Source organism: Mustela lutreola, chromosome 1 (genome assembly GCF_030435805.1).
Source record: "Mustela lutreola isolate mMusLut2 chromosome 1, mMusLut2.pri, whole genome shotgun sequence".
Classification (NCBI taxonomy): domain Eukaryota; kingdom Metazoa; phylum Chordata; class Mammalia; order Carnivora; family Mustelidae; genus Mustela; species Mustela lutreola.
Window position 1 is genome coordinate 228,008,767 of NC_081290.1, and position 23,700 is coordinate 228,032,466.

Sequence of the window (23,700 nt, forward strand, 5' to 3'; positions counted from 1 at the left end):
CAAATCAGATTTATATAGCTTACCCCTCTGGGGTTTATGTTCCAGGGTGGTTTTATTTTTTAACACTGTATTATACTGGGTAATTAGATTTTAGCTTCTTTATGTGTTGTTTATGGAAAGTGACGAAAGAGTAGTTTAGGGAGATTGGGTTTTAATTCTGTGCTCTGAGTGTTTATTAAAAATCTCAGTATCTGTTCTTAACAGTTGGTTTCTTTGAAGGAATATTGTTTTACATTTATTAGTCTAATTTCTCATTAACGATATCCCAAGAGTGAAAGTACATGTAACATGGTTTTCATTTAAAATAAAGAAATGTTCCTAGTTTTGTACACACTTTCATTCAGGCTTAATTAAATCACATGCTTAACTAACCAAGACAGGTTACTACATCACCATGCTTCTTTCTTTTTCTAAATCCATTATTTCATTGATTCAGCATATCTTCTGAGTATCTTCTATGTGTTCAATTTAATTATTTGTTAAAAAATCTATTAGTGGAGAAACTTCATCATGATTGTTTTAAAAGAGTTAATTATAAACTCACAGAAACATAAGAATTTTAATACAGAAGGGCTTCATCCTTTGATCACCAGTATTCTTTTGAATCTCTCTACTTAGCATTGCCATGTTCATTCCATTTTGTTGGGGGGGGGGGGTGGGATAACCTCACTTTTTCGGAACTTTAACATGTGCTGCCTAGACAGACATTAGAAAACTATTCATTCCAAGTATCTTCTTTTTTGTCCTAATAACCTATATGTTTGTTACCATATTTTTAAACCAGGAGCCAGATTTTTCTGAAGATCATGAAGAAAAGAAGAAAGATTCAAAAAAATCCAAAGCAAACTTACTTGAAAGGAGATCAACAAGAACACGCAAATGTATAAGTTACAGGTATGAAATATGTGAAAGTGGTGAAAGTGTAAAATGTCTTTTTTAATTATCCAGAATGACCCAAAAGTACATGCTTTTCCCTTTATAATGCTCTTTAGTTGCTTGTATATATTTGTTACTTGCTGTCTGTAGAATCCTGCGGCTTCAGAGCATGGTCCTTTCAGAGTGTGAATTTGCTCCTGTCATCCTCTTCTGCTTAATATACTCTGTCAGATTTCTCTAGCTCTTGGGATAAGGATCGATGCCTTTAACAAGGCCCCTACAGGCACCATAGAGTCTGCTCCATACTTACCTTTTTAGCTCCGTGTCATCCACATTTTCCCTCACTCTGTCATTATCAGCCACAGTCGTCTTTCAGCTCCTTTGCGTGTGCTCTTTACTCGACCTAGGATTTCACTCCTACTTTCAGCTTGTTACCCTTCTCTTGACCAAATCTATTATATGCCCTCATGGCAACCAATTCTTCTCTTAGAAAGTACTTGTCATGGTTTTAATGATTGTGATTTTAGTTACTGAATTAGTATTTCTCTCCCTGACTGGACTGTTAGCATGAAGGTAAGGAAGGTCTGTTTTATACATTCTTTCACCCTTGGCAGCTTTAGCATAGTACCAAGAGATAGTAAATGCTCCACAAATGTCTTTTGAAAGAATCAGTAAATATAGTTTGGTTTTCCATCTCCTTCTGACCCTCCCCCTGCTTGTGCTCTCTCCCATTCTCTCTCTCTCTCAAACGCAAAAAAAAAATTTTTTAATTAAAAGAAATAATTGCAACACATGACAAAACATTAAAATCTTTAATACTTAAAACGGGGGCGCCTGGGTGGCTCAGTGGGTTAAGCCACTGCCTTCGGCTCAGGTCATGATCTCAGGGTCCTGGGATCGAGTCCCGCATCGGGCTCTCTGCTCAGCAGGGAGCCTGCTTCCTTCTCTCTCTCTCTGCCTGCCTCTCAGTGTACTTGTAATTTCTCTCTGTCAAATAAATAAATAAAATCTTTAAAAAAAAAAATTAAAAAAAATACTTAAAAAGCTCCCACAAATCAGTAAGAAAATATGCATAGTGGCTGATAAAATGGGCAAAGGTTTCAAATCAGTGCTTGTGAAAGAAAAAGCAAAAATGACCAATAAACATGAAACTAATTTTTGACCTTACTCAGTAATCACATTAAAATTAAAAGAACAAATAAAATATTTTAAAAAATTAAATTAAATTAAAAGAACAAGAAAATAATTTTGCTTTTCAGAATTAGAACAAAATTGATGATAAAATTCATCAACTTCATGGTTATATTATAAATTACTACAACCCTTGGAGAACAGTTTTTCTACTCTTTAAAGCCAACAGTTTTATTGGTAGCAAGAATACTAAGAACAGACGTATAGTCCAACAGATCTCTTGGTGAAACCTTGGCCATCAAGAGTTATGATAGAGTTATGATAAGGTAGAGTTATGTAGAGTTACAATAAAATACCGAGGAAGGGTAGCGTTTAGATGAAATGTAAAAGAAGCAATGAAGAGTTATGCTCAAGGCAAATTTATCAGATCTAGACCCCATAGGGATATGGGTTCCTGTTTCCTTGAAAGCATAGAATTTGAAGTCGATGTGTGGAGTGTCATATCCAATCCCTTATTCAGAGCTCTGCATCTGGGATATAAATCAAGGCTACTTATTTATGTTAAAAATAACAAATCCTCCAGGCAAGCGTGGAATGTTTTATTCTTAATGATACCATTTTGTAAGTCCAAAGAAAACCAAGTTTTTTAGTGAGTGAGAAAGTAGAAGTCATTCAAAGGAAAAGGCTGTTTTGCCACTTTATACTGAAACATACCATTGTGAGAAAATGTTGTTTTCTGTTAACTGTATCTGGCTTTATCTGTATCTGTTATTCTAGCCTAATGAGTGGATCCACAGATTTTTACTTTCTCAGAATTTAAGAAAAGCTAAGCTACAGCTGCAAGGTTGTTTTTCATAGCTGTGTTTGTAATTGTGAAAAAATTGGAAGTAAACTTTAAATTATGATACATCTATAAGATTAAATACTATATAGCCATTAAATACTATGTTGTAGAAGAATTCTTAACCTGAAACTTCTGGCTTCTCTGAAATTAGAGATAAAATTTTATGTTTATGTGGATTTTTTTTTCCTAGAGAGGAAATCCATAGCTATAATGAGTTTCTTATGAAAAGACAAAATATTTGGCTGTTAAACTCTGATGTTAATCCATTGTCTGCCTTTAATCCAGCACTGTCCAGTGTGATTTACTATGGTTACGGAAAGGTGCTCTTTCTTTGCTCTCTAGCCTGGTAATTGTAGCCATACGTAGCCGTGGAGCACTTAAAATCCACCTGGTGAGGAACAGAATTTTTTGTTTTAATTAATTTAAATATAGGTCGCCACATGTGACTAAAGATCATATTTTGCTTAGTTTTAGACAAGCCACTTTATCCTTTTGGTCACCTCAGGTCTAAAGTCTAGCGAGTTTTGTATGTGAAGAAATCTTGAGGATCGTCTAGACTTGTCTTGTTTAAGTTGGGGGCAACGGCCTTTGTGAGAAAAAGTACTTTTACCTAGTTCTAAAATTCTGACCATCTATGTATGGATTTTGGAAATATTAGTAATATCATCTCCGATGACCGTAATCATGTAGTTCTCACACTTAGTATTACTTCTGGAACACTAATTCAACTTACTTCGCTGTGTGATTTGTGTAGTTAGAGGTTGGCAAACTGGTCCATGGAGCAGGTCCTGGCTCACTGCCAGTTTATATAGCCATAGCCCGTGACCTAGGGATGGTTTTTATATGTATAAATGATTGAAAAAAGAACCAAGAGATGAAAATCTTAGGACGGTTACATGAAATTCAAATCCCAGTGTCCATGGATAAAGTCTGCTTACATTCTCCATGGCAGCACAGTGACAGGGCTGTGTGGGTGTGGCAGAGACTGTGTAGTCTACAGAGTCTAGAAGAGTTCCTATTGGGCCCTGTACAAAATAGTTGCTGATGCCTGGTATAGATGATCTTTGAAAATGAGTTAGATCCCGATTTACAAAAGAAACTGAGGTTCACAGGAGTGAAGTGGTATAGTCCAAGTCCCACAGCCCCGAAGTGGCAGAGAGCATTTTTATATTCAGGCCTTTTTCATTTCAGAGGCAACTCCTCCTAACCCATGTACCAGGTCGGGCTGTGATGTGCTTGTTGTATATATTTTAGATTTGATGAATTTGATGAAGCAATCGATGAAGCTATAGAAGATGATATCAAAGAAGCTGATGGAGGAGGTATGTGTTTATCATTCCCTCTTCTTCGTATGAGTTGGCCAATAAGTTAACTTAAAATGCCCTGATTAGGAGCACCTGGCTGGCTCAGTCAGTAGAGCATGTGACTCTTTATCTCTCGGGGTCGTGAGTTCAAGTCCCACATTGGGCATAGAGATTACTTTTCAAAAAAAGACAGAAAAACAACACTGATTAGAGCAGTAAGCATATAAATTTTTTTATTCTCTACTGATGTTAAATGTCTGAGATTCAAAATAATTTGTGGACATAGTGTCAATGGGTAGACTCAGATCTTACTAATTATTTTTTAAGCAGTTTTATGACCTGATATAAAATGTAAATGTTCCTGTGTAGATTAAAAAATTTACTTCTGCTTCCAAATAGAAAATCCACTTAAGGGGCGCCTGGGTGGCTCAGTGAGTTAAAGCCTCTGCCTTTGGCTCAGGTCATGATCCCAGGGTCCTGGGATGGAGCCCCGCATCAGGTTCTCTGCTCAGCAGGGAGCCTGCTTCCCCCCCATCCTCTGTGCCTGCCTCTCTGCCTACTTGTGATTTCTGTCTGTCAAATAAATAAATAAAATCTTTTTTAAAAAAAGAAAACCTGCTTAAACTTTCTTGTTGTTTATGTTTAGATCACTACAAATACAGAATCTTAAAAATTATGGATAATCTGAATCTGAATGATTGCTTTAGATCAACCTTTTAAAAATCAGTTTATTAATTCCATAGTCTTTAACAGGTGACATAAAAACAGAAGGGTTTGAAGGTAAATTAAGGAGAATGACATAGAGAATTACCAGTGCTCTAGTATGGAGCATTGTGGTTTCCATTCATACTTAGGAAACCTCTGAGGAGGATTAGTAGTAAGTAGGCTGTCTGAAGAACTCACCAGCTTTTCCAGGGCTCTGCACCTTATTGACAGCTTTGCTGCAGGATTCTCATCTTTTCTGTCCTGCACACACAGTTAAAACAGATTGGTCTCTTTCTAAAGCCATGTCCAAAGACAATTTTGAAGAAGAGATTCTTGAGTGATTGCTAATAGGTATGAGGTTTCCTTTGAGGTTGATAAAAATGTTCTGGAATTTGTTAGTGGTGATAGTTGTACAACTTTGTGACTACTAAAAACCTCTGAACCATACACTTTTAAAGGGTGAATGTTATATAGTATGCAAAATATATCAAATTTTTTAAAAAGTTCTTTACATGGTGAACTTCCACTTAGTAGACTAAACATGTGCAAAAATTCTCTTGATGAGAGCTCTGTCAGTTGAAGTTGTGAGAAAACCAATTATTTCTAGGAAAAAAATAAATGAGCCTAAACATGAACAAGGACCGCTCTAGATATTAAAGAGAAGCTTTTAATAAATGTACTGTCATCTCTCTTCCTCCCTTTATTCCCCTTATCGCACCTCTCACCCTCCTCCCACCCCCAAACTCAGGAGCTGGCCGAGGAAAAGATATCTCCACCATCACAGGTCACCGTGGGAAAGACATCTCTACTATTTTGGATGAAGAAAGAAAGGAAAATAAACGACCCCAGAGGGCAGCTGCTGCACGCCGGAAGAAACGCCGGCGCCTAAATGATCTGGACAGTGACAGCAACCTGGATGAAGAAGAGAGTGAGGATGAATTCAAGATCAGCGACGGGTGTGTGGTTTGCCAGCAGATCCCATTCCCTAGATACAGGCTTAAATGGGGCTCGAAGAGAAGCTCAGCCAGGTTGTGACGGGGCTTTGGTCCTTCGTGCACATGGACGATCTCTTTTTATTTTCAGGCTATTTAAAACCGATTCAAGACTACGGATCTTGGTTTTTTTTAGATTAATACATTTAATATTCAAAACCGTGTTTACATTTTATTAACTGGAATCAAGCATTCATTTGCTGTGCATCTCCATGCCACCTTCTGCCAACATGTCCTTGAGAGGTTCCTAGTCAAATGTGAGAATTAAGTTCAGGTGATTAGGTGCTATTCTCTGGTGATCCACAGAGGTTTGGGTTGGGGCAGGTAATCCAGTGCGGAAGATCAGGAAGGATTTTTCCTGCAGACCAAGTGTTGAAACAGTACTGCAGAGTTTCTCCTCTCAGATTGTTAGTGGGAGAAACAAACTTGAAAACCACAAAAAAGTCATTCTGTGTCATTGCTACTAAAATGTAGGTAAAGTTAACCCTAACTTAGGTTAGGGTATAAAGGAAAAGTTTGATAAATTTAGAGAGTTCAAAGAAAGCCTTAGAGTGGAAATAAAGCTTGATCTGAAATTTGAAGAAAGAAAAATTAGGCAAATCAGTGAGTTTGAGATTTTACAATGGGATGAGAAAGAGGGTACCCTAAGAGCAGTCACGTGTTGAAGACAGCAAGGCATAAAGACATCATGGAATATTTAGGAAGCTCCTGGTATGTCAGGGTGGCAAGAATATGAGGAAGAAGTAGAGAGTGCCTAGCTGGAGATGTGGCTAAAAGATAAAAAGGAACCAGATGATGGAGCAATTTGTCATGCACGGGAGTTCGCACTCTTACCCTGAAGATGATGAAAGCCCATGGATGGGTTTTTAAGCATCAGGCTAATTAGGTTTATGTTTCAGAAAAATTCATCCTGACATTCATTTGGACGCTATCTGGAGGGGAAATGAATCTAGTGACTAGAGGGACTCCCTGGGCAATTGCTATAGTGGTTTAGGTGAGAGATGAGTGTCCGACAGAGAAGAGGGATCAGGTTGGACATAGTATCTTTAAGAGGGTGACTCAGAGGGCAGCTGGGTGGCTCAGTTGGTTAAGTGACTGCCTTCAGCTCAGGTCATGATCCTGGAGTCCTGGGATCAAGTCCCACATTGGGCTCCCTGCTCAGCGGTTAAGTGTTCTCCCACTGACCTCTCTCCTCTCATGCTTTCTCCCTCTCTCATTCTCTCTCTCTCTCTCAAATAAATAAATAAAATCTTTAAAAAAAAAAAAAAAGGGTGACTCAGAAATCAATAATTGATTAGATGGGAGAAATTAGGAAAAGTACCAGGTTTCTGGTCTGAGTTACTGGATAGGTAATAGTTCTAAATATAAGACTTGGAAACAGAAGAGAGGAATAGGTTAGGAAATAATGAGTTCTCCTTGGACATGTTAAATTTAAGGCATGTGGGGGACATCCCAAGATGCCAAAGAAATTTATGTACAAAAATCAGCATCATTTCATCTTCTTAACTTCTCTGAAGAGAAAAATAGATGGCAAGACCTTTCTCCATTTTATTAACAGACAAATTGATAGAATTATCCAGATGTTTTACATTAACCATTACTCAATGATTCATTGGACTTGTTAGAATTTGAACTCAGAATCATAATTCATCTGGTTTCTCTTGGACAGATCTCAAGATGAGTTTGTTGTATCTGATGAAAACCCAGATGAAAGTGAAGAAGACCCACCATCTAATGATGACAGCGACACTGACTTCTGTAGCCGGAGACTGAGGCGACATCCCTCCCGGCCAATGAGGCAAAGCAGGCGTTTGCGAAGAAAGACCCCAAAGAAAAAGTACTCTGATGATGATGAAGAGGAGGAGTCTGAAGAGAACAGTAGAGACTCTGGTAAAAAATATTTGTACCCATATCACACCAACTCAATTCTTAGAACTTCTGGAGTTAAGAGGTTTTGGGTTTTTTTTGTCCCCTAAAGATTTTATTTATTTATTTGACAGAGAGACGGGGATCATAAGTTGGCAGAGAGGCAGGCAGCAAGAGAGGGAGGGAGGAGGCAGGCTCCCTACCAAGCAGAGATCCAAATGTGGGGCTTGATCCCAGGACCCTGAGACCATGACCTGAGCTGAAGGCAGAGGCTTAACCCACTGAGCCACCCAGGTGCCCCTAGACTTTTATCTTCATAGAGTTTTTTTGGACTCATTCTCAATAAGCTGAGAACATTTTTCTCAGATACCTAACAGTTGGAAAGAGAAGGTTCACCAGTTATTTCTAACACTTAGATCACTATCAGTGAATGATTCATTCGTTTTATAAATTAGTAGTAGTTGATGTTCTTATATTTTATGTTTATCCCTATTAATTGAATAAATAGTGACAGGCCTAGCACCTAAAAGAACAGATAGGATTGGCAGAAAGGTAGCTGTCCTCTCACTGAGGAAATGTCACAGCTAGGAAGGAGTATTATATCCTTCACCTGGCTGGGCTTACGGGTTTTTTGGTTTCATATATTGTATAACCATAGTAGAATTATCAAAATCAGATATTTTAAAACATTGAAGGGTGCCTGGGTGGCTCAGTCAGTTACCTGCCTTTGGCTCAGGACATTTTCTCAGGGTGTGGGACAGAGTCCCACATCAGGCTCCTTGCTTGGCAGGGGAGTCTGCTTCTCCCTCTCTCTCTGCCCCTTCCTCTCCCCTTGCTCGTGCGTGCTCTCTCTCTCTTTATCTTTCTCTCAAACAAATAAATAAAATCTTTAAAAATAATTAAATAAAACATGGGTATATTACTTTATCTGATTAATAGTATACATTAAGATTTCATCAGGTATCCCAAAATTGTCCTATCAATTTTTTTCTAGTCCAGGATCTAATCCAGGAGTACACATTGCATTTATTCATGTCTCTAGTCTCCTTTTTTTTTTTTAAAAAAAAAAGATTTTATTTATTTATTTGACAGATAGAGATCACAAGTAGGCAGAGAAGCAGGCAGAGGGAGAGGAGGAAGCAGGCTCCCTGCTGAGCAGAGAGCCCGATGTGGGGCTCGATCTCAGGACCCTGGGATCATGACCTGAGCCGAAGTCTAGTCTCCTTTAATCTAAAATATTCCTCAAACCTTGTCTTTATTGATCCTGACATTTTTGAAGAATACACACTAGTTAATTTGTAAAATGTCCCCCAGTCAGGGTTTTTTTTTTGTTTGTTTACTATGATTAGATTTAGATTATATATTTTTCAGCAGGAATATCACAGAACTAATATATGTTCTCCAGGTCTCCGATAGTTTTCCCTTTAGAATTAACAATAATTTGTAGGTGGGCATTTTGAAACTATTTATATACCATTTCTTTTTAGATGTTTCATCCATAGTTTTAGCATTCATTAATGATTTCCTGGCTCTATCATCCCTTTTATATTTATAATTTGGTGTTCTTTAAGAAAGTGCTTTCCCTTTTCCCCTATATATTTCTTTATATCAGTATATACTTGTGGATTCTTATTTTAGTCTGTGGATATAATATGTTATCACCATTATGTAGGCTCAGTTTTTCCCAGATTTGGCCAGTAGGGACTTCTTCAGACTGTTGGTGAGCCATTTTGAAATGTTCGAAATTCATTCAAAGCTAGATGTGATAATTCAGTGGAATTCGTTAGCACCCCTGAAAAACTGCTCTAACACAAGGTCATAGTCTCTGGTTTACTATGCAGAGATGGTAAGGATAGTGCTGTGTAACAACACTTTGAGAGCTGAGGTAGCCCTGTGTACTATAGTTAGCAGATTTGATTTCCGTGGGGAAGCAAGAACTGTAACTCCCAACTCTATACTTCTTTAAAACAGGTTTGTCAGTTTTCTGGGATTAGAGATTTTAATCTGTGCAGTACATTGTGAAGTTATAACTGTACCAGACATCTGTACACTTGGGAACAACAGGTTATTTTGAGGCAGAATAGTAACCAAATAGTCACCAAGAAGAGCAGCTATCGGGCGCCTGGGTGGCTCAGTGGGTTAAGCCGCTGCCTTCGGCTCAGGTCATGATCTCAGGGTCCTGGGATCGAGTCCCGCATCGGGCTCTCTGCTCAGCAGGGAGCCTGCTTCCCTCTCTCTCTCTGCCTGCCTCTCCATCTACTTGTGATTTCTCTCTGTCAAATAAATAAATAAAATCTTTAAAAAAAAAAAAAAAGAGCAGCTATATAGCTGGATGGGTAGCTTTAGGTTGAATGAGCTAAAGATCGTGTAAAACATCTACTCCCAAACAGTGGCTGCTAATAAGAAACATTAGTGAGCTTTGGGATTAAAGACCCCTACACATTTACTCATACTACTAAGAGGAAAATAAGAGACTTACAGTGAGTGGTGCCTGGCTGGCTCAGTCAGTAGAGTATGTGACTGTTGGTCTTGGGCTTGTGAGTTTGAGCCCCATGAAAAGGGCGACTTAAAACTATTATTATTAACTTAAAAATTGTTATTACTGAATCCTACTTACTAAGAGCTTTACATTTTTATAACCTAGGCTAATTACATTTCTCTTTAATAGACTTGCATTTTGTTATTTCTTTTTTCTTGAACAGAAAGTGATTTTAGCGATGATTTTAGTGATGATTTTGTAGAAACTCGGCGGAGGCGGTCAAGGAGGAACCAGAAAAGACAAATTAACTACAAAGAAGATTCCGAAAGTGATGGTTCCCAGAAGAGTTTACGACGTGGGAAAGAAATCAGACGAGTTCACAAGCGTAGGCTTTCCAGCTCAGAGAGTGAAGGTAAGGAGTAGATCTCCAATTTATAGAAGTTTGGACAAGGCATTAATAGAAGCTATAAACTCAGGATTGTGGTTCTGTAACATTTCGTAGAAATTCAGTAATAAGCAGTGATATCTTTGAGATAAAATCCATTATTTTTTGCCCAATCCCTTTACAGTTAAAATAAATGATACTTGATAAGATACTAATTTTTAATATCTCCATTGTAATAATTTTTCATTGAGATAGACAAGTCTTGGAAAATTAAGATCTGAGCAAGAATTCTTCTGCTCCCTTATTATTCATGGGCCTCATTTTGAGATAACCTATTCCCCAGATAATTAAACAGTTGCAAATACAGGGACCTGCTGTCTCTTTCCAACTTGGTGTGCTTCAGTTGGTTTTATTTCTTAATAGTTTTAGCTGTGCTCCATGCCAGGAGTATAGGAAAAGCTCTAAAATGTGAATTCGTGATACCCATTTAGTCTTGTGGTTATTCCAGTTCTTTTAAATGATTCTAACCTTTACATAATTCTCCATTATTTATTATCTGTCTTGAAGATTTCAAAGATCCTTATCAGTTAAGTTTGAGCCCAGGCAGGAAAGAAAGGGAAGAAATAATTGAACATGGGAGACTAAAGAAAGGAGATGAACATCTGATTGTGTGTATTTATCTTCATGTGTCATTAAAGATAAACAAATTCAGTAATTCAACTATTAAAAAACAAATACTGCACTGGTCACTATTCTAGGCACTGTGACTGGAAAAGTGAACAGAACAGCCAAAAATCTGTAACTCCCATGTAACCCTTATTTTAATTAGGGGGAGAGATAATCAAGATAAGTAAGTAGAACGGATGCTGTATTAGGTGGGGATAAATGCTGTGTGGAAGAATAAAGGATTGAAAGAGGAGCTGGGTTGGGAAGAGTGACTGGGATCTCACATAGGGCACCACAGGAACTCCTCATTAAGAAGACCACATTTGAGTAAAGACCTGGCATAATGTTGGTGTGTGTCATGCATTTATCTGAAACAAGAGTGATACAGGCAGATGGGGCAACTAACGTGAACGCCTGGAGGCAGCTTTGTGACTGGGGCGTTCAGGAATGGAGAAAAAGGAGGCCAGGGTGGTGGAAAGAGAATGATTGAAGGGAAGAATTGCGTGAGATGATAAGAGATCAGCAGGGGTCCCAACACGAAGAGAGTAGTCCACAACTACAGCCACCTGTTTGTGTAAACACTTTGTAAATCAAGTTTTATTTAAATTTACAATAGCTACACGTGATTAGTGACTACCATATGGGATAGCATGGTAGGCCATTGTATAGTATAAACTTTGGAGTTTATTCTCTGTGAGAAGAGAAATAATTAGAGGAGTTTGAGCAGAGCAGTGATATGATCTGACTTATATGTTAATTTGCTGTGGTAGCTGTGTTATGAATAAATTTAAGGGGAGAAGGGCAGAATGTAGAAGACCTATTGGGAACTCACTGAAACAGGCCCAGTAAGAGGTGATGGTGGGTGAGACTAGGACAGTGGTAGGAAAGGAGTAGAAGGGGTGAAAGGGCTACCTTGTGAAGGTAGACAAAGAGGATTTACTGTTTGGTTAGATGGGAGAAAGAAAACAATCAAAATATGACTAAGTGATTAGAACACTAGAGCTGCCGGTGACTCGGACCAGGGAGACCAGAGCAGTGCAGGTTTGAGGCAGAAGTGTAGGACCTTGGTTCATGACATACCAGGTTTGAAATGCCTGTTTAGGAATTCCAGCATAGTTGTTGGGTTGGCGGTTTGTTGATACATGAGTCTGGAATTTAGGGGTGGTCTAGAACAAGGTCATCAGCATATAGATGCCAAGCCATGAGATTAGGTGAGACCACCCAGATGTAAATACAGACAACAAGAAGACATTGAAAGACTGCCAAGGAAGGACATTTAATAATACGGGTTAGGGGTTAGCACACTGTTTCAGATGCCCAGAGTTGGGTGCTCAGTTTAATCTTTCCTTATCAGTCTGTATACATGATTCCATAATTGGAAGGATAGTGGATAGGAGTTTCTCAGTTTGTGACCACCCTATCTTCATCTAATTTAAGGATCATCCTGTTTGTTTTCTAAGAAATGGGATTTTGTTCTTTCCTAAAATCTTAATTAAAAAACACACTATGGGTCATTCTGTGGATTGTTAACAGGCCTGAGAGGATGGAGAAATAAGGCCAGTTATTGGAGGGAAATAGGATACATGGGCAAGTCTGCAAGCAGGATATGGGGTGAATATGGGGAGGAAAAGGAAAATTACTTGTAAATCTGTTATCGTTAACTGTGTCGATGGCTTAAATGTGCTGTTTATTCTAGAGAGCTATATGTCCAAGAACTCTGAAGATGATGAGCTAGCTAAAGAATCAAAGCGGTCAGTTCGCAAGCGAGGTCGAAGCACAGATGAGTATTCAGAAGCAGATGAGGAAGAAGAAGGCAAACCATCTCGAAAACGGCTGCACCGGATTGAGACAGACGAGGAGGAGAGTTGTGACAATGCTCATGGAGATGCAGATCAGCCTGCCCAGGACAGCCAGCCCAGGGTCCTGCCCACAGAACAGGAGAGCACCAAGAAGCCCTACCGGATAGACAGCGATGAGGAAGAGGACTTTGAAAATGTAGGCAAGGTGGGGAGCCCTTTGGACTATAGCTTAGTGGACTTGCCTTCCACCAATGGACAGAGTCCTGGCAAAGCCATTGAGAACTTGATTGGCAAGCCAGCTGAGAAGCCTCAGACCCCCAAGGACAACAGCACAGCCAGTGCGAGCCTGGCCCCCAATGGGACAAATGGAGGGCAGGAGGCAGGGGCACCAGAAGAAGAGGAAGATGAGCTTTTAAGAGTGACTGACCTTGTTGATTATGTCTGTAACAGTGAACAGTTATAAGACTTTTTTTCCATTTTTGTGCTAATTTATTCCACGGTAGCTCTCACACCAGCGGGCCAGTTATTAAAAGCTGTTTTATTTTTCCTAGAAAACTCCACTACAGAATGACTTTTTAGAAGAAAAATTTCAACAAATCCTGAAGTCTTTCTGTGAAGTGACCAGTTTTGAACTTTGAAGATAAATAATTGCTGTAAATTCCTTTTGATTTTCTTTTTCCAAGTTCATGGTCCTTGGTAATTTCATTCATGGAAAAAATCTTATTATAATAACAACAAAGATTTGTATATTTTTGACTTTATATTTCCTGAGCTCTCCTGACTTTGTGAAAAAGGGTGGATAAGAATGCATTCCGAATCTGTGAGGGCCCAAAATAGAATTAGGGGTGGGAGAAAGCACTTGTGCTTTAGCTTTTTCATATTAAATATATATTATATTTAAACATTCATGGCATAGGTGATGATGAACAGACTGTTTAAAAGTTCCAGTCTGTATTGTTGCAGTTTGAGAACTGTAGATAACATCATACATGAGTCATTCAGTAACAGCATTCATGATATCAACTTGTTTGCTATTGGAGATAACCACACTTAATAAAGAAGAGATGGAGAAAGCACCATCATTAAAAACTCTAACCTGAGTTTCTGTTATAGCGGAGTTTCTTGTTTAAAAAAAAAAAAATCATCTGAAAAACATTTGTACAGTAAAATGTATAATGAAGCTTTGACAACCAGATTGTGCTAGCAGCAAACTTTTTTAAGCAGCTTTATGCAGTGGTGATGAGGTGGCCTCGAATATCCTATCAATGGAGAGTTATTAGTGAAATAAGCATGGTCTTTCTTTAGGCCAAGGTGGACTGTAAACTTTGCAGCAAGTATAACTCTTATCTTCTGGCCACTTACTATTTAAATATCTGAAATATCCCATTTGGAAAGAAAAACATCTATACATAACATACATGAAGAGATGCTAAGCTGACAGCGGTATTTTAGCACATTTGATGACGGGGAAAGGATTTTCAGGTGAATTTTAACTGGTCTATTCTTGCCCTTAGTATCTACTTCAAATTGAAGTCTACAAACAAAGCAGTTCCTTTGGGAGGTTTTTAGTTTGAGTTTTAGCATGTATGTGTGTGTATATGTGTGTGTATGTGTGTGCGTTGGAATTTCCTATCTGCCTGGATATATTAGCAGGGTTTGAATGTAGTTTTGGCCTTTGGCCATTAGACTTCTATTAAAATTCATTAATAGTCACACGACCAACCTAGAGTTGATTGAGAACCGCCAATATACTTAATGGGCATGACATCCATTTCAAACATCTCAACACTTTCATGAAAGAGAAGCCCTTTGTTTCAAGAAAAAGGGGTTTATAACTAAATATCTAACATGTAATTGACACTAAAATATGAACTTTGTCTTATTTAGTTACTGTTACAGCTGTAAAATTTCAGGCAGAGCCATAAATAACATTGTACAAAGTGTAGCACTTGTGATTAAACCTTGCCTGTCAAATTCTGAAGCCTTCAGCCATTACTTCTGTGAATACTTTTGCCCTGGGATTTGGGTTTTTCTGTTCCGGTGTTGTGTCTGTTGCCGGCAATGGACACACCATATCTGCTGCTGGCCCAAGGAACTTTGTTAATTTTTCTTTCCAAATTAAGCATTATATGTGCTAGTCAGTGTATAGTAAAGCACTTCTCTTTTTTATTATTAAAAAGCTGGCATTAGACTTGCATTATAAATACCTCTCTAGAAACTTTATATTCCTTCTTTTCCTTTCCACAGGTGTTGCCCTTAAATCTTCTCTTTTGGCCTTGAAAGTTTATAGCTGTTGTTTTCATTTGTTGGTTCTTTTGTTTGTTTTGTTTTGTTTTGTTTTGTTTCACTTTAGTTGTGTAGTACCTGCCCATTAATATTTTTGCTTTGATTCTAGCAATGTATATGTATCTGTATAAAAAAATAAAATAATGAAAGCAGCCTAAAAATAGGATGCACCAATAGCATGTGGTTCCAAGCAAGTTGTGATTTTTTATTTTGAGACAGTGTTCCACTGGAAGGGAGGGAAGGGCTCACAATCACAGACACAGAGCAGGGTTACGTAAGGAGCCATATTCACGTACCAAGCTTTTTTTAGCCAGGCTTGTTCATTTGTTTGAAAGTTGGGTGAGGATGTTAGTTACTCTTTTTAACTATCCAACAGGCAGTCAATAGAAGGATTCCTACTAGTGAAAGGTAAGTGGTTAGAATGTGTGGAGGGGCCTCCCCGCCCCCATTCTTCCTCTACCATTTTAGTCCTGCAGCTGGGTAAAGCCACTACCATGTAGAAATTCCCACGTACGCTGTCTCTACCTCTGGACACACCAGCTCCTGCTTCCACCACTCCATTGTTAAGCAAGTGATAAGAAGTATCCAGTGGGGTAGATTATTTATTTTACAGGATGCCTAATGTGAAATAAAGGTATTCTTTTTACCTTTCTCTTACAGAGAGCAAAAGGTCATTGTTACCAGAGTAAAGAGTAAAGTTAGCATAGGTCCCACTGACATGGGTTATGATAACACTTTTGCTGCCTGTTAATTTACCGAACTTGAATTAAGTGTTTGTGAACTTGATAATGAATGTCTGCCTTCTAACCTTATATTCTGATTAAGCCAATTTACTGTTTCATCTACAAAGAGTGCAATCCAAGCAGCTGAACTTACAAACTATTATGCAGACAGGTTAATTATGGGCAATTAAATGTTGGATAGTTCAAAACCGATTCTGCTGCTTGATGATTAGATTTAGTCCTTCATAGAGTCTTGAGCTCACTGAAATACTAAGTGAACATGCTTTGAAGAAGTTAAAAAAAAAATGTAAAAAAAAGTAAATGTCCTGTATCCAAAGATTTAATTCAGTCATTAGGAACTGGACAGAGTATAGGAAAGCAGCAGTTCATCTAGAATTTCGAACATCTTGGATCCTCAAAGTACTAACCGTGGATCTAGATCCATCTGTAGCTGCCATATAATAGAGTGCTTTCGTACTTGGATCCTTTTTTGAAATACAGGTGGACTCCCAGCGTCATACTGCACAGTCTAGCATGTGTATTAAGGGGAGATGTAGTTTAGTGCGCAGAATATTTAGTTCGCATTTCTGTAAAAGTTTGAAAAGTAGCCAAATTTTCACAAAGCAGAAGCTTTGAATTAAAATACATGAAAGGAACTCAGACTGAAAATACACATTTTGGTTTTGTAGACTTGTGTCAATGAAATAGGGTGTTGTAAAACATTTTCCATTGTTGGCACATTATTAGAGAATGATGGCAGAGAGCTTTTCAAGAGTTAACTAGATAACATTAAGGTTGGGTTTCCTTGACATTTGTTTTTCCAGCTGGTCAAGGTTGCATATGCAGATAATAAAGAGGAGTTTTGTTTAGAATAAATTCCTGTCTACTGATAGTCTTTTTTTTTTTTTTTTTTAATATGACCTGCCAAAGAACCAAGGACTTAGGATGCTAAAAATGTTGTTGAAAAAAACATTTTTAAACAAACAAATTTTAAAAGGATATTCCAAACTCCAGTTTTCACGTTTTGGTTGGTAGAGCCCATACCATAGTATGCATCTAAGCAAAGTATATATACTAAGAAAAATGTAGGCATTACTTGCTTCAGGGTAAAATAGTGGGAAAATGTTGGGAGTTTTTAAATGGAATTGATGGAATTTACTTTGTCACAAAGAATGCCTTTTTAGCTTATGTTTGTGGGGATGAGCAATGTTAACCATGCGCTAGTTCTACCATATGACTGGAAGGGACCCAAGGAATCTATTAATTGAATATTCAGAAAAAGTTGTGAATTCTGCCCTTCACCAACACAGTGAAACAGGTCCGGGATTGCTTCACAGCTATAGAACAAGTATTCACAGACCCAGATCTTCTTTAAAAAATAGAACATACATATTTGTATGTATATATATAAATTAATATGTATATACATACTTTAGATGTTAGCAATTAAAAATGAATCCTTTGAAATCACTGACATCGCAAAAAGACATAAGACGAATAATTGTGACTGATGTGAAATTTAGAACATTTAATTACAGAAGGTCTAGAAAAAAATAGTGAAGTTCCTCTTCTTGATTTGATACTCTAAGAAAATATTACTGATTCCCTAAGAAGTAAGAATGCCAAGACTGCATATCTGCTATAATCTACCTATCCCCTGCTTAATATTATTAGACCTTCTTAGAACAAAATCCATTCCTATTTTATCCACCATTCCCAGTGTGTACCTGTAAACCTACTTTGCAAGTGGCAGTTCAGCTGCTGATTGTCTTATTTTTATACCAATCCGAAAAGACAAGGCCCTTTGCTATCAGTGTATTTAAACTGGGTTATTGTGTTATGTGTACATGTAATAATTTGTTTTCAAGATATTTCACTTCAATTTAAATATCATTTATCATTTTTTCAGTGCCAAGAATTGCTAAGTAATTATGTAATATACATCGAAGAGTCATTCCCTAGCAAGCAAGCAGTCTTCATAAGCCAAACTGTAGTGTGCTTGGTATAGAACCACTTTAGATTATACAATGCTCCTTTTGTTTGCATAAACCCTCTCAGAAATTGATTAGAATAGGACCCCAGTAGTGGATATTTTTCCCCTCATTTTGGTCATGTGAGCTCAATTTTTTTTTTCATTTTATATTTTTACAATTTCATTCTGGGAAATGGTGATTTCAGTTAATGAAAATGTTATTTTTATTTTAGTAACTTTTAAGATAGATCTATCCTATGCTTAAGTTATATGAGAGGGCATAACAAATTATTAGATGAATAGAAATTTATTAATTAAGCTCCTTAGACATTTTGAATGAGAAAAAACATTTAAAGGAACTACATTTTTGTTTTTTGCCAAACCGGTACAAGCTAGTAAATGCACTAAGGACTGAGTGACCTGCCTTGTTCATTTTGCCACTGGATGATGTAAGTTAAGAATGGAATTGTTAACCCTAATTATATATTTTCTTGACTTTCATCACTTTCTAAAGAAATCTAATTTAAGTGTTTGGGGTTTTGTTTGACCTGTATTTATTGAGTTCTGGTCATAGACCAGGAGCTGCATGTCATGCTTATGGATGGCCAGAACACAGTCATTGGGATACTTAATGGCTCAAGACCTTCTGAATCATTTAACTTATTTTGTATGTTGCAAAAAAAAAAAAGTTTATTTTGCTTGAGAGTCACATTTTTTATATAACTGTACAGCTTCTAAGGGTTGGGAGGTGGAAAAATACCCTAAAATAGGTTGTAGATTTTTACAATTGTGTTTATGCTAGAACATCTACAGGTGCATATGTAATTAAACCTAAAATTGTTTAAAAATCTGTGCCATGGTCTTTTTCATTTTCCTACCCTTTAGCAGAGTTGGTGCATGTCAATACTGCTATGTGGACAAGCCTTGGAATTCGGTTAATAACCCTTGTCTCCAAAGCTTTAAGATCATTGCATGAAAATTATACACAAACACGTATATACACAAACATACACACACATGCACACATGGATCTAGTTTATATTATTGTAAATGAATTTTCAATTTCGGAACAGCTATAATAGCCTAAATTTGGCAGTTAACAGCATATTATAGTGTGCAATTTTCGTGATGCCTAAGTAGGGTATTCTCAATGTTGGTCTGGTATTTTGTTCTCTTAGCGAAGTAGTTTCTTAATATCTGAATTGTAGCTTGCCCAAACCTGCCGGGGAGGTTTTGGATATACCTTGAAAGGGAGTGTCCCATGCAGGGATAGGCGGGGTGGGTTGAGGCAGAGCTTGGCTTCTTTTCAGTATGTAAAAGAAGGGGAAAACTAGAATTACTTGATTTGGTTCTTGTTATTCAGTAGACTTAATGCCACAGGAATATTTTTCTGCTGGAAGGGATATCAGATTCAAATCCCAATTCTCTCCACATTTGATGAAAAGTATCTTTAAAGCTTGTAGTGTTGCTGATTCTAGCAGTCTTTTACATGGCACATTTCACCGTGACTTATATTAAGACACCAGTATGTTTGCTGTCTGATAATTTTACCATTCTAGCTCCTCGTCTATATAGCACAGGTGTATCCTTATAAAGAATTAAATTCATCTAATTAAATTCATCTAAGTGTGTCTATCTAAACTACCTTAATCTATTGTCAGCTAATGTGGGATTGTCCGTTTCTTTGCTAGCTTCATCCATTCAGAGGAGAAGCCTGGGAATCATGAATTTCCAGGTGAAGAAGACAAATTCCAGATAAGAATTTGTGAATGGTATATGTTAAATTTCATTTTGATTTTAAAGTAATAGTAGCTGAGATTCAGGGAGTATTTGGTCAAATGCCTCTTGGATTTTCAGACATGCTTATATGAAATGCTTTATTTTCCTATGCATAAAAAAATTATTGCTGGAATAGGGTCTCAGAATGCTTTATTTTATTTCTAGGAGATGAGAGCTAAAGCAGAAGCTCCAAGATTGGCATAAAACTGTGGAGGTAATCAGGAACGCGCTGTTAGTCAAACAGGGGAAGCTGGAGTGCTCTCTGCCACATATAATGTACTGCATGTGTGTGTGTGTGTGTGTTGGGGGGGGAGATTTGAAAACTGGAAATGTGATTCCAATAATGCACAAAGTAAATTTTGTGCATAGAAAATATGGGAATTCCTGGTAGCTTAAAGCTTCAGGGGTTAACTGCAGTGTATGAACACCTAGTGTGTTAGAATTGCAGTGCGTACTTGTTTAAATATAATATTCCTTGTAAGTGACAACCAAAATATGTTGTGGCTGGTGCCAATATTTTTTGTTAATGAAATGTTCAATGTTTCACTACAGTCTGATCAGAACTCTTGGTGTTATAAGCCAGGCCTAAAGCTATTTTATAGCTATTGGCCTAATTGTGTAACTTTTTTCTTTCAAAATGTTTTATTATAATACTTCTGTCATTTCTTTCACTTAATATATGTCAATTGTCATAATAAAAAATTTAAATAATTTGATGTAGTTAGCATCATGTGTTTGCAAACTTAGTTTATTTCAAACTTCATGGCACAGAGAAGGCTAAGAATTTTCAGCAATAGTTGATGAAGCCTGAAAATTTTGTCATCTAAGGGGAAAATGAATTGTTTTCTACTATCCAGAAAGTAGGGGCACCTGGGTGGCTCAGTGGGTTAAGCCTCTGCCTTCAACTTAGGTCATGATCTCAGGGTCCTAGGATCGAGCCCCGCATCAGGCTCCCTGCTGAGAAGAGAACCTGCTTCCCCCTTTCTCTGCCTGCTTATGATCTCTCTCTCTCTCTGTCAAATAAATGAAGTCTTTTTAAAAAAGAAAGAAAGAAAGAAAGAAAGTAAATTTGCAAGTGTATCGATTTGCCCAAAGTTACTTTTAAGGCTGTATGCCAGCTAGGTGAATTATAGGTATTAGAAGTCTGTCTATTGAAAGATTTCTTTTAAGCTTCTAGAGAACTGACTCATTAAAGAGGCCTTGTTCTTGTTTGTTCAGTGTGGGCCTGTGGGAGCACAGAACTAGACCAGAGGGCACACAAGCCGAAAGGCAAAAGCTTTTATTTATTCTATGGGAAACTTTTTTACAGAGTTCTGTAATAACAACTTTGGAAGTGAATTCTCAGCAATAGGGGTTGTTTAGGTTTAGGCTGAACCGCTACTTGGCAGCAATGTAACAGATCAATACATTCGAAAAGTGGTTGGACCAGATGACATTAAGGGGCACTTGCAAAAATCCTGAGTATGATTCTCATCTACAAATGTTTATATATTCTGGGGTATAGTAAGATTGACAGTGAACTCTCTCTCTCTCTTTTTAACAAACAAATTAGTGGAATTCACCACTGTTTGCAAATCTGATTTAAAACACTAATTAACTGCAATGCCTGGGTGGCTCAGTTGGGTTGGGTGACCAACTCTTGATTTTTGGCTCAGATAATGATTTCAGGGTGGTAAGATCCAGCCCCACAAATGGCTTCGCGCTCAGTGGGACATCTGCTTGAGATTCTCTCTCCCCCACTCCCACTGCCCTCCCCTACTCATGCTTGTGTGCTCTCTTTCTCTCTAAAATAAATAAATTGGAGCGCCTGGGTGGCCCAGCATCTGATTCTTGATTTCAGCTCAGGGCATGATCTCAGGATCGTGAGATCAAGGTGAGGTTGAGCCCCACATGTCAGGCACCTGCTTTTCTCCTTCTCCTACCTTGCCTCTCCCCACCCCTCCCTCTCTTCCTCTCAAGTAAATAAATAAATAGGGGTGCCTGGGTGGCTCAGTGGGTTAAGCCGCTGCCTTCAGCTCAGGTCATGATCTCAGGGTCCTGGGATCGAGCCCCGCATCGGGCTCTCTGCTCAGCAGGGAGCCTGCTTCCCTCTCTCTCTCTCTGCCTGCCTCTCCATCTACTTGTGATTTCTCTCTGTCGAATAAATAAATAAAATCTTTAAAAAAAAAGTAAATAAATAAATAAAATATTTTAAGAAAATACTGATTAACTGGGGCATCTGGCTGGCTCAGCAGGTGGAGCATGCAACTCTATGATCTCGGGGTCATGAATTTGAGACCCACATTGGGCACAGAGATTACTTATAAAAATACTGATTAACTATTTAGGTAAAAAACTTCTTAAAGCAGATTTTCACTTAATGGACTGAAAGCTAATCTGTGCTGGTAAGGAACGACCAGCTACATTTTCCCAGTGGTTTATTTATCTTAAACAGAATGAGTTAAATGGAAATGACAGTGCTGTGGCAGCCTTGAGTTTAAAAGAGTCTTTTCTGGAGCTGAGTGAGTCTAGAGAATGGCTGTCAGTCCACATCTCTTTCAGATTATGAGACCAGAGGATGTAGAAGAATTTTTAAAAACTGAATTGATGTACTATATGGGACCATGAGAAGAGCACAATTATAAAATCGGTTGGCTCAGTCAGTTAAGCATCTGCCTTTGGCTCAGGTCATGATCTCAGTGTCCAGGGATTGAGCCACATGTCAGGCCCTCTGCTCAGGAGGGATTCTGCTTCTCCCTCTTTCTCTGCCCCTCCCCCCCCCCACTGCTCATTTGCTTGCTCTTTCCCTCTCAAATAAAATAAAATCTTTTGAAAAAACTGATGAAATATTCTACTGAAACTAAATTAAATGTTGGGTGAAATGAATGATTGTATCATTTTGACCCTTCAATAACTTTGCATGAGTTCCTTAAGGTCTTAAAAATCTTCTTGTCCATTTCAGAGCTACTTTATTCACACTGGAGCACTCATCCTTCTCTCCAGCCTGTCTCCAAGAACGAGGTATCTCCTGTGCTTGTCACATCACTTCTGTGTCCCCGATCTGGCCCCTTCCCCCTTGCCTCCTATAGGTTTTCACATCTCAGTGATCTTATTTGGCTCCTACCCCTCTATACTCCTTTCTGTACAAACCTCTATCCTGGAAAACAAAAGTGTCACCCTGTCCTCCATTCAATCTGTCTCTCACATATTTCTTTTCTTTTTTTTTTTTTTTAAGATTTTATTTATTTGTTCATGAGAGACAGTGAGAGGGAGAGGGGCAGGCTCCCCATGGAATAGGGAGCCCAATGCGGGACTCAATCCCAGGCCCCTGGGACCATGATCCAAGGTGAAGGCAGACACTTAACAACTGAGCCACCCAGGCACCCCTAAACAAGGAGGAATTTCGATACTAACTAGGGCTTAAGAGAAGCAAGCTGGCTCAATTTTGGAAAACTGGAAAGTTGGCTTCAGATTCAGACTGATCCAGAAGGCAGGGCTGGAGTTTTTTTTTTTTTTTTTTTAAGATTTTATTTATTTATTTGACAGAGAGAGATCACAAGTAGGCAGAGAGGCAGGCAGAGAGAGAGGAGGAAGCAGGCTCCCTGCTGAGCAGAGAGCCCGATGCGGGACTCGATCCCGGGACCCCGAGATCATGACCTGAGCCGAAGGCAGCGGCTTAACCCACTGAGCCACCCAGGCGCCCCCAGGGCTGGAGTTTTAACTGGGAGATGTTGTAAGAAGAATCAGGACAGTGCTAGAGGCAAGAACCCACAACCAGAAAAGGCATATGAAAGGGGAAGAGAGGGCTAGGAAGCAGTCTTTGTGATGATTTTCCTCTCTGAGACACAGCCACTTCTAATAATCTAGATGTGTTTGCACAGTGGTTTCCAAAACAAAAGTTCTGACAAATTTCAC

At 38.3% G+C, this 23,700-nt stretch overlaps 1 protein-coding gene across 3 annotated transcripts in view; it reads left to right on the plus strand.

Moving 5' to 3' along the window:
- RSF1 (remodeling and spacing factor 1) overlaps positions 1–20,522 on the plus strand; it is a 165,082-nt gene extending 144,560 nt beyond the window's left edge. For all 3 annotated transcript variants that reach the window (XM_059188100.1, XM_059188089.1, XM_059188110.1), the window contains 6 exons: positions 785–894; positions 4,106–4,173; positions 5,609–5,816; positions 7,522–7,742; positions 10,421–10,609; positions 12,945–20,522. In XM_059188100.1, the coding sequence (XP_059044083.1) occupies positions 785–894; positions 4,106–4,173; positions 5,609–5,816; positions 7,522–7,742; positions 10,421–10,609; positions 12,945–13,510 (1,362 nt within the window). In that variant the 3' untranslated portion in view covers positions 13,511–20,522. The remainder of the gene's footprint in view (positions 1–784; positions 895–4,105; positions 4,174–5,608; positions 5,817–7,521; positions 7,743–10,420; positions 10,610–12,944) is intronic.
- The last annotated feature ends 3,178 nt before the right edge of the window (positions 20,523–23,700 follow it).